General features: G+C 33.3%; 1 protein-coding gene across 3 annotated transcripts in view; it reads left to right on the top strand.

The window, feature by feature from the left end:
• The window catches only part of ESR1 (estrogen receptor 1), a 532,517-nt gene that overhangs the window by 234,158 nt on the left and 286,090 nt on the right, over positions 1 to 12,269 (top strand). For all 3 annotated transcript variants that reach the window (XM_051997959.1, XM_051997958.1, XM_051997957.1), the window contains one exon: positions 5,956 to 6,072. In XM_051997959.1, coding sequence (XP_051853919.1) covers positions 5,956 to 6,072 — 117 coding nt within the window. The remainder of the gene's footprint in view (positions 1 to 5,955; positions 6,073 to 12,269) is intronic.

Genomic DNA, 12,269 nt, shown 5'->3' on the forward strand with positions numbered 1-12,269 from the left:
TATATCTAAGGACAGAGGACTGAATTTTATGAGACTAGGATTTCTGTCAAGTTCCCACTCCACCCTGCTCTAATTGGGTCTGACCCCAGAGTTGAATAAAGAACAAAGAGTTCTGCAACTAAAGTATTTTGTGGCATGTCATATCTTGCTCTCAGTAAATTGGAAAATTTATAACTTTATCTAGTAAGTTTGTGTTTGATAGTGCAACTCATCTCCTAAATTCTTCATAAATGGAAAATACATTAAAAAAACCCCTGATCACAAATCCAAAACACTTTCCCAAGAATTTAGTTTTAACCCAAACTAATTTCTCTTTAGTATACAGATGAGGCCATGTTCATCACTGATCTTTAATGCCTACTCTTTAGCAGGTCTAAGTAAGCCTCTTTTGCCTAAAGAAAGACAAAAAGTAGCCTATAATATTAAAGTAATTTGTTCAAGATTAAAAAGGGAGTTAGTAATATTACTGGGATTAGCATGCACAGTCACTAATTCCTTAATTTTTCATTTGGCATTGTATTTGGTAGCTATCCAGATTTGTGACTGGATCCTTTATTTTTTTTTTTATTAGTATTTTATTTTTCCAAATACATGTAAAGATAGCTTTCAACATTAACCTTTGCAGAACCTTGTGTTCCAAATTTTTCTCCCTTCCTCTCTCATCCCCCTTCCCCAAGATAGCAAACAATCTGATATAGGTTAAACATGTGCAATTCTTCTTCTTTTTTAAGTTATAGCTTTTTATTGACAGAACATATACATGTGTAATTTTTCAACATTGTCCCTTGCACTCACTTCTGTTCCAACTTTTCCCTTACCTCTCTCCACCCCTTCCCCTAGATGGCAGGCAGTCTCATACATGTTAAACATATTAAAGCATATCTTAGATACAATAGGTGTGTGCAGATGCATATAGTTCTCTTGTTGTACAAGAACAATTGGATTCAGAAGGTAAAAATAACCTGGGAAAAAAACCAAAAATGCAAGAAGTCCACATTCATTTCCCAGTGTTCCTTCTTTGGATGTGACTGATTCTATCCATCATTGATCAATTGGAACTGAATTGGATCTTCTCTTTGTCAAAAATATCCACTTCAATCAGAATACATCCTCATACAATATTGTTGTTGAAGTATATAATGATCTCCTGGTTCTGCTCATTTCACTCAGCATCAGTTCATGTAAGTCTCTCCAAGCCTCTCAGTATTCATCCTGCTGGTCATTTCTTACAGAAAAATAACATTCCAAAACATTCATATACCACAATTTCCCTAACCATTCTCCAATTGATGGGCATCCGTTCAATTTCCAGTTTCTAGCCACTACAAAAAGGGCTGCCACAAACATTTTGGCACATACAGGATCCTTTCCCTTCTTTAATATCTCTTTGGGATATAAGCCCAGTAGTAACACTGCTGGATAAAAGGGTATGCACAGTTTGATAACTTTTTGAAAATAGTTCCAAATTGCTCTCTAGAATGGCTGGATATATTCAGAAATCCACCAACAATATATCTGTGTCCCTGTTTTCCCACATTCCTTCCAACATTTGTCATCTTTTCCTGTCATCTTAGCCAATCTGACAGGTATGTAATGGTATCTCAGAGTTGTCTTAATTTGCACCTCTCTGATCAGTAGTGATTTGGAACACCCTTTCATATGAGTAGAAATAGTCTCAATTTCATCATCTGAAAATTGTCTGTTCATATCCTTTGACCATTCATCAATTGAAGAATGGCTTAATTTCTTATAAATTAGAGTCAAGTCTTCATATATTTTGGAAATAAGGCCTTTATCAGAACCTTTAACTGTAAAAATGTTTTTCCAGTTTATTGCTTCCCTTCTAATCTTGTTTGCATTAGTTTTGTTAGTACAAAAGCCTTTTAACTTGATATAATCAAAATTTTCTCTTTTGTGATCAATAATGATCTCTGGTTCTTCTTTGGTCACAAATTCTTTCCTTCTCCACAAGTCTGAGAGATAAACTATCTTATTTTGCTCTAATTTATTTATAATCTTGTTCTTTATGTCTAAATCATGAACTCATTTTGATCTTATCTTGGTGTACGCTGTTAAGTATGGGTCCATGCCTAGTTTCTGTCATACTAATTTCCAATTTTCCCAGCAGTTTTTGTAAAATAGGGAATTCTTATCCCAAAAGTTGGGATCTTTGGGTTTGTCAAACTCTAGATTGCTATAGTTATTGACTATTTTGTTCTGTGAACCTAACCTATTCCACTGATCAACTAGTCTATTTCTTAGCCAATACCAAATGGTTTTGGTGACCACTGCTTTATAAGATAGTTTTGGATCAGGTATAGCTAGGCCATCTTCATTTGATTTTTTTTTTTTTTTCATTAGTTCCCTTGAAATTCTTGACCTTTTGTTTTTCCATATGAATTTTGTTGTTATTTTTTCTAGGTCATTAAAATAGTTTCTTGGAAGTCTGATTGGTATAGTACTAAATAAATAAATTAGTTTAGGTAGTATTGTCATCTTTATTATATCTGCTCACCCTATCCAGGAGCATTTGATATTTTTCCAATTGTTTAGATCTGACTTTATCTGTGTGGAAAGTGTTTTGTAGTTTTGCTCATATAGTTCCTGGTTATCCCTTGGCAGATAGATTCCCAAATATTTTATGCTATCAGCAGTTACTTTAAATGGAATTTCTCTTTGTAATACTAACTTTTAGATTTTGTTAGTGATATATAAGAATGCTGATGACTTATTGGGCTTATTTTTTATCCTGCAACTTTGCTAAAGGTGTGTATTGTTTCTACTAGCTTTTTAGTAGAATCTCTGGGGTTCTTTAAGTATACCATCATATCATCAGCAAAGAGTGAATAATTTGGTTCCCTCATTACCTACTCTAATTCCTTTAATCTCTTTTTCAACTCTTATTGCTGAAGCTAGAATTTCTAATACATTATTGAATAGTAATGGTGATAGTGGGCAACCTTGTTTCACTACTGATCTTATTGGGAATGGTTCCAGTTTATCCCCGTTACATATGCTGCTTCTTGATGGTTTTAAATAGATGCTACTGATTATTTTAAGGAAAAGTCCATTTATTCCTATACTCTCAAGTGTTTTTAATAGGAATAGATGTTGGATTTTATCAAATGTTTTTTCTGCATCTATTGGGATGATCATATGATTTTTGTTAATTTGGTTATTGATATGGTCAATTATACTAATAATTTTCTTTATACTGAACCAGCCCTGCATTACTGGTATAAATCCTACTTGGTCATGGTGTATTATCCTGGGGATGATTTTATATAGTATTTTTGCTAATATTTTATTTAAGATTTTAGTATCAATATTCATTAGGGAAATTGATCTATAATTTTCTTTCTCTGTTTTCAACCTACCTGGTTTAGGTATTAGTACCATGTCTGTGTCATAAAAGGAATTTGCTAGGACTCCTTCATTCTCTATCTTTTCAAATGGTTTATATAGCATTGGGGTTAATTTTCTTTAAATATTTGGTAGAAATCACATGTAAATCCATCTGGTCTGGGGATTTTTTTTAGGGAGTTGATTAATAGCTTGTTCTATTTCTTTTTTCTGAAATGGGAATATTTAAGCAATTTACTTCCTCCTATGTTAATCTGGGAAGTCTATATTTTTGAAGGTAGTCATCTATTTCACTTAGGTTATCAAATTTATTGGCATAAAGTTGAGCAAAGTAACTCCTTATTATTGCTCTAATTTCCTCTTCATTGGTGTAAAGTTCTCCCTTTTCATTTTTAAGACTAACAATTTGATTTTCTTCTTTCCCTTTTCTAATTTACCAAAGATTTGTCTATTTTATTGGTTTTCTCATAAAACCAACGTTTAGTTTTATTTATTAATTCAATAATTTTTCACTTTCAATATTATTAATTTCTCCTTTAAATTTTAGAATTTCAAGTTTAGTATTTGATTGCAGGGTTTTAATTTGGCTTTTTTCTAGCTTTTTAAGTTGCAAGCCCAATTCATTGATTGTCTTTTTCTCTATTTTATTCAAGTAAGCTTCTAAAGATATAAAATTTCCCTTTATTATTGCTTTGGCTGCATTCCACAAATTTTGGCATGATGTCTTATTGTTGTCATTTTATTGGGTGAAATGACTAATTGTGTCTATAATTTGCTGTTTCACCCAATCATTCTTTACGATGAGGTTATTTAGTTTCCAAATGACATTTTGGTCTATTTACCCCTAGCTTTTTGTTGAATGTAGTTTTTATTGCATCGTGATTCGAAAAGAATGCATTTACTATTTCTGCCCTGCATTTAATTTTGAGGTCTTTATGTCTTAATACATGGTCACTTTTTGTATAGGTTCCATGAACTATATAAAAAGTATGCTCCTTTCTGTCTCCATTCAGTTTTCTCCAAAGATCTATCATACTTAATTTTTCTAATATTCTATTTACCTCTTTAATTTCTTTCTTATTTGTTTTGTGATTTGATTTATCTAATTCTGAAAGTGCAAGGTTGAGATCTCCTACTATTATAGTTTTGCTGTCTATTTCTTCTTGCAACTCTCTTAACTTCTCCTTTAGGAAGTTAGATGTTATACCATTTGGTGCATATATATTTAGTATTGATATTGCTTTATTGTCTATGCTATCTTTTAGCAAGATATAGTTTCCTTCCTTATCTCTTTTAATTAGATTAACTTTTGCTTTTGCTTGATCTGAGATAATGATGGCTACCCCTGCTTTTTTGACTTCACCTGAACCATGTTAGATTCTGTTCCAGGCTTTTACCTTTACTCTGTATATATTTTCTTGCTTTAAATGCATTTCCTGTAAACAACATATTGTAGGGTTTTGGCTTTTGATCCAGTCTGCTATCTGCCTCCACTTTATGGGAGAGTTCATCACATTCACATTTATGGTTAAAAACTACTGATTCTACATCCAGCCATTCTGGAGAGCAATTTGGAACTATGCTCAAAAAGCTATCAAACTGTGCATATCCTTTGACCCAGCAGTGTTACTAGTAGGCTTATATCCCAAAGAGATTTTAAAGAAGGGAAAGGGACCTGTATGTGCACGAATGTTTGTGGCAGCCCTCTTTGTACTGGCCAGAAACTGGAAACTGAGTGGATGCCCATCAATTGGAGAATGGCTGAATAAATTGTGGGATATGAATATTATAGAATATTATTGTTCTGTAAGAAATGACCAGCAGGATGATTTCAGAAAGACCTGGAGAGACTTACATGAACTGATGCTGAGTGAAATGAGCAGGACCAGAAGATCATTATATAACTCAACAACAATACTGTATGATGATCAGTTCTGATGGACGTGGCCCTTCAACAATGAAATGAACCAAATCAGTTCCAATAGAGCAATAATTAAGTGAACCAGCTACACCCAGGGAAAGAACTCTGGGAGATGACTATGAACCACTACATAGAATTCCCAATCCCTCTATTTTTGTCTGCCTGCGTTTTTGATTTCCCTCACAGGCTAACTGTACACTATTTCAAAGTCTGACTATTTTTATAGCAAAATAACTGTTTGGATATGTATACATATATTGTATTTAACTTATACTTTAACATATTTAACATGTATTGGTCAACCTGATATCTGGGGGAAGGGGTAGGGGGAAGGAGGGAAAAAGTTGGAACAAAAGGATTTGCACCTGTCAATGCTGAAAAATTACCTATGCATATATCATGTAAATAAAAAGCTATAATAAAAAACTGTAAAAAACCCTACTGATTTTGTATTTCCTGCCATCTTATTATTCCCAGATTATGCTTTTCTTTTTCTTACTCCCACCCCATTTCCCCCTTCCCTAATATTAAATTTATGGGCATCACTTGCCTCATGCAGCTTTCTATCTTTAGAATCCTTCCCAACCCCATTTAAATTGGTTTAAATTGTTTAAATTGAACTGATTCAGTTCTTAGAAATCATATTCTTTGTCTTCTCTTGCTTTGAACAGGGCATAATGACTATATGTGTCCTGCGACCAACCAGTGCACCATTGACAAGAACAGAAGAAAGAGTTGCCAAGCTTGTCGTCTGCGAAAGTGCTATGAAGTGGGCATGATGAAAGGTGGTAGGTACCACCTGGAGAGGACCATATAATAAATATTTTATTACCATATCATTTTATGCTTGTGTCAGAGATGAATTTTAGCTATCATTCTTTTGATTCAGTTTTCAGCGAGAGCTTTATTATTAAAAAGTACTGGGGCATCTAGGTGGCGCAGTGGATAGATCATTAGCCCTGAAGTCAGAAGGACCTGAGTTCAAATCTGGTCTCAGATATTTTAACATTGCTTAGCTATGTGACCCCTGGGCAAGTCATTTAACCCCAATTGCCTCAGCAAAAAAACCAACACAATATATCCCTCAATAGATATAGATATATGTACATATGTACACACATACATATATATGAAAGTGTATCTGATATTCTTTACATGATTATTTCATATCCCCTCAATGTGCTTTAAGATAAAAAAATACGTGGAAAACACATTGCAAAAGGAAAAGACCATTTAAAAAATAATCTTTCTGTTACTATCTACTATTGTTTGAAGCTAGGAAACTATTCCTAAAATGCCTTGTAATTCTCAAAATCAAATCTTGCAAGTGTGAAAATAAGATACTTATATCTTAGGAGAATATGGATGTTTACTGAAATGACTGGAAATCATTCTGTCAATCAGACCAAGTTTATTCTCACAATTCCTAAACTAGTACAAGGCATAAAATACCCATTAAAATAGAATATTCTCAAGTTACCTAGGAATCTAAATATATTCTTCAAATCTGCTATTACACTATCTTCTAATTCTTTGTAACTTCCCTACAAAGTCTAGGCAAATGCTCAGCTCACAGTAGGCATTGAACAATTATTGTGTGATTAAGTGCACACAGTTAGTGAAGGATGAAGTTGGAGCTAGCAGAAGTCACAGTATAGCTGTGAGGACAAATATACAATTAACATTAATATATACAGATGCAGAGGAAGCTCAGTGAAGTGAGCCTCAGAACCATGCAGATTTGGGTTCAGGTCCTACTACTGACATACTGTTCTTAAAGCAAATCATTGAATTTCTCAGTGATATAAACAATTCTCCAAGACTATTAATTGCAGAATCTGCACTAGAAATGAGAGTTCCCTATGACAATAAAATCACAGGAATAATCCCTAGTGCTAGATACAGCTAGATACAACATTTATAGAACATTCAGAACAGGAATAGGAATTTGTTGTAATAGGGAAAAGGGTCCTAATGGAAGTATGAAATTGTGGTTTTAAAAAAGAGTAATGTGCAAAACATGCTTGAGCTTCTAATTTGACAAATAAGAGGTAGCTGGCTGCTTAAAACATTCAGAGTACTTGAACAAAGGAAGAAGGAGGGGGGAAAAAGAATCAACTGTGGGAATCAGAGAAAAGATAAAGCTGGCTAGGACTGAAGATGTGGATTGATGTAGTAACAGTGAGAAAATCTTCTACTTGTGGTCAACACTGGGGCCCTATAGCTAGTTACTAAATGCAATATTTGAAGTAAATTTTCCATGATGCATAGATGGATTGTTTGATTTACACATTGGGTGAACTATGATTAAATGTCGAGTGTATAAAAAAGCAGTTTAATTCAAAGAGTAATTAATTCCAAGAATTTTACTGCTGTATTCAGAAAATGACACTTTGAGTCATAAACAGATTAAATATTTAAGGAATTCATCTCTCTCTGAGCTGTTAGAGAATTAGTAAGACTTAATTAAACTCACAAAAAGCTACTTAAGGTAACTTGATATGTGACAAGAATTTAACAGTGAAAGAGATGAAATTTGAAACAGTAAAAGTCAAAGTCAAATTGCTTTGCTTTCTGAGATCCTAGTTTCAAAATGGCTGTTTAAATTCCCCAGATTCCCTCACAAAGCTAAAAGTGTCCACTTGTTGAGTCTGAAATAAGTTTTTTTTTTCTATGAAGAGGCCCAAATAAGAGTGATGTTCTCATATATAATCCCTCCTTCACAAAAAAGACTTTTGCTTTCCTGAAATAGTCTCTCTCTCTCTCTCTCTCTCTCTCTCTCTCTCTGTCTCTCTCTCTCTCTCTCTCTCTCTCTGTCTCTGTCTCTCTCTGTCTGTCTCTCTTTCTCTCTCTGTGTCTGTCTCTGTCTCTCTCTCTTTCTTTCTCTTTCTCTCTGTATTATCTTGTTTCAATTGAACATATCTTCTAAATCTAAGTAGAATAAAAACCATCACCACATTTAAAAAAGTAAAAATACATATATACAGCTTAAATGATTGTTTCCTTCCACACATCTATATTAAATGATATCCTCAAAGATTTAATACACTCTACACTGTAATAACTTAGATTTTGGAGATACCCTATATATATGTACATCAATATGACAGCTAAATGACATATTGTATAGAGAGATGGTCCTTGGTATCAGGAACATAAGTTCAAATATAATCTCAGATATTTACTAATTGTGTGATCCTGGGTGAATCATTTAACATATATAGTCCAGTTTCTTCATCTATGAAATGGAGTAATAATAGCACTTACCTTCCAGAGTTGTTGAGAGGATCAAACGAAATAATATTTGTAGAGGTCTTTGAAAAGCTTAAAGCACTATATGAATACTAAACATTTATTAAATTTAATTTTCATTTATTAGTATATTCTATCTTCCTTCTCCTCTTCTGATATCTCTTAAAATAAGGAAAAAATAAAAAAGTTAATAAAACAACTCATTAAAACTAAAATATCAGCCTACTCCAAAGTTACATGTACTTACTATTCCATACCAATAATTGCCCACCTCTTCAAAAGAAATAGGGGAACAGACTGAGAAAGAATATATTCTCTCCTATCTTTTAGTTGAAGTCAAGCTTACTCAGTATAATTTTATACCAATCATTTTTAATTTTAGGTCTTGTTGTTCTTTCTATATATATTGTTATCATCATTGCATGCATACACATACACACACACATGCACATTCTCTTTTCCCTGTCTTTCTCTCCCTTGCCATTTACTTTTCATCAAATCTTATAGTACTAATTGTATTTATTGTTTCTTATAGTCATGCCTATGATGGTACATATTTGACAACTAGCTCTCCAAAAAAAGTACATCACACACTTTTAAATTTAATCTACATTATTAGCATTTTCTCTGACACTTTTAAATCTAGACAATTTCATAAACAATAATTCAGGTCCTCATCTGTGGAGTTTTCAGCTTCCAGTGTTAAATGTTCATTATATGTTCAACATTTGGTTCTTCTGAGCTAATATTTAGAGCTGACTCCATTACTCCTTTGTCACAGTGCAATAAAATTCAATTGCATTCATGTGCCATAGTTTGTTTAACCATCTCTCAATTGCTAGATTAAAAAAAAATTCTTTCTTAATGCTTTGTTCTGAGTTTTTTGTTAATACAAAGAGTGTTGCTATATATATTTGGTAACATGTATATTTAGATGACTCAAAATGCATGATGCACCTCAAAATTAGTTGTGAAATAGAATTATGGTAGAATGGATTTTAATGACAATTTAAAGTAAATTAGCTAGGCTTCTCATAAATCACTTTCCCCCTTTTTGGTTAAAAATTATTAAAGGGTTCTTACTGTGGTAGCATAACACTAAACTAAATCATAGGACCCTAAATCAAATCCCACTTCTACTACTGACTGTCTGTAAGACTTTGGACTAGTGACACTATCATTTTATTTGACAAACATTACCTTTTATACTATCAGAGAAGCTTCCTATTTCTTGTAATGACCAGGTGATCAAGCAGCAAAGATGTGAGAGCCAGAGCCTTGATATTTATAAACCTGCTTTGCCTGGTCCTCCCTGAGCAGAAAAAGCACCTGAGACACTAATATTCTGTTTTCATTTTTGTGTTTAGCATCTCATAATTTATAGTTTTAAGATAAGAAGTAATACTTAAATATATGAACAAAGCCAGATAATATTGAATTCATTTAGCCTATATTTCATGAGTTCAATATTTCCTTATATCACTACTTTGGAAGCTGACAATGCTTAATCTGAATCTTATCTGCTAGTATATTGCTGACAGATGTAAAATGTGTCTATTTTACCTTTCCAAACTGCATTATACTTATGTAGCCATAGAAATGATGTGACAGGTCATAGGGAAATAGGAACTGAGATAGAAAGAGCTAGATTGTAAGTCAAAGAACAGTTTAATTGAGAATAAAAAAGCTTGGGTTGTTTGATTGGATGCCATTGGATTCTCTGGAGTTTCCTGTCTATTTATTCCTAGTTCTGAGGATAATTGGAAAAATATTATTAATCCATTTTTTGAGATACTAATGAGAGGTCTATCGAAGATACTATAATATTTAAGTGAGCTTATGATTCTTTGATGTGGGTTCTAATGTAGATTGTACCCCATCCATAACTGATACCTGCCTATCTTGTGCAACTTGCTTATGTCCTCTTAAAAACACTCTGGGGCTGCTCAGTGTATTGGAGTTGAGAGCTCTTCACATTTTAGTATTACATTGATATCAATGGAGCATATTGGCTGTCCACTATTTTATTCCATTGTTGCCACCTGACCATCTCATATTCTTTTTTAGTCATACCTTATTCTGATGACATATTTAATACCATTTCTCTTACTTAATTACTCATTTGTGATATGTTTCAGCTCATCTCATTCCCACTTCCCTTCCACTTTGCTTTTCTAATGACTTTTGTCTGATCTTCAGCAAGTCTTCAGACATTATAGCATTCCATGACTCAACCTTCTAACTTCACTAGAAGAAAGACTATCAGTGTGAAAAAGAAAGCTTTTGTTTCAGGGAGATTGAGAAGAGCTATCTGCTTTCTCAAAGGTAACCCAGCTTGCTTTCATGTTTCTGTTCAATTCTGGGCCTCCTGCTTATTCTTTTCTTGGAGTGTTTGTCTAAGAGATATGAATTGATGGATGAGTTCTATAGGATTTCATCTTACATTTCATAGATTAGACAGTACAATAATTAATCAAAAGAATTATCAATGAGGTCTATCCATTGATACATTGAACATGTACATTGTTCTCATTAAAACAGTTATTTGTCAAGGGTAATATTAGAATTGGATAGTGATACTTAGCTTACAAATAGTGTAATACCTTCTGAGAGTAGTCTGGACTATTTTTCATAGTCTAGGCAGTAAGATATGCTTTGGTGTACTCCCGTCTTCAACATAATGTCTACTAATTCTTTTTTATTTACCTGGTTTCTCTTATTTATTCACTTTAACCAACTTTATCCTGTACATTTCAAACAGTTTTTTTTTTTAACTTTTGTAGTAACTCGCTTTTCCTCAAATTCATTTCTCCATTTGGGTCCTCTGGATTTGTTAGTCAGGATTCCCATGTGGCTTTCAGACTTCTGGGTGGTTGAAATAAGAAAGTTGCTGGAAAAACTGGAAGGCAGATTGGTGCTGGACTAGAAGTAGGTTTGAAGAAGCCAAGAGGGATTGGGCCAGGTGCCCAGCAGACCAGGAAACATTTGTCCAAATGCTCATGAGATTATTCCAACTCAGTGTATAACTCAGTCTTCCTGACTCTCCTGTATTGATATGACTATGAATACATTACCTAAATGTTCATATAGTGTTTGCATCTATTTTCTACCTCTAAGATATCTTGTCATGTCTGAAATTTCCAATATTTTTTTAACCAGTAAGTGAAATGACATAATATTCATTACTCACACTGGGTGTCAAAGCCTTTTTTTTTTTTTTTTTTTTTTTTTTTTAGTAATGAAACCAAAGGGTACACTCTCTCCTTCCTCTCCTCTCTTCTCTCTTTTCCTCTCCTCTTTTCTCTTGTTTTGTCCTCTCTTTTTCTGTCCTCTCCTATCCTTCCCTCTCTTTTTCTCTTTCTCTTTTCTTTATTTCTTTGTCTTTTCCTCTCTTCCTCCCTCCCTCCCTCCCTTCCTTCCTCTTTTTTTCCTCCCTCCCTCCCTTCCTTCCTTCTTTCCTTCCTTCCTTCCTTCCTTTTTCTCTCCCTCCTTCCCTCCATTTTTCCCTTCCTTTCTTCCGTCCTTTATTTATATTTTTTATTCCCAGTGCTTAGTATAGTTCCTAATAAATAGTAGGTACTATGTAAATGTTGATTGAACTGTATTTTCATGTAATATCCATGAAACCTAGATATTGAAGAATCATAAGTGAGGTATAGTATTATTTATTTTATTGTATATTTCTTGATTTTAACATAAGTTTATTTTAAAAACTCTCTTCATGTGTTTTATC

This window comes from Antechinus flavipes, chromosome 4 (assembly GCF_016432865.1).
Source record: "Antechinus flavipes isolate AdamAnt ecotype Samford, QLD, Australia chromosome 4, AdamAnt_v2, whole genome shotgun sequence".
Taxonomy (NCBI): Eukaryota; Metazoa; Chordata; class Mammalia; order Dasyuromorphia; family Dasyuridae; genus Antechinus; species Antechinus flavipes.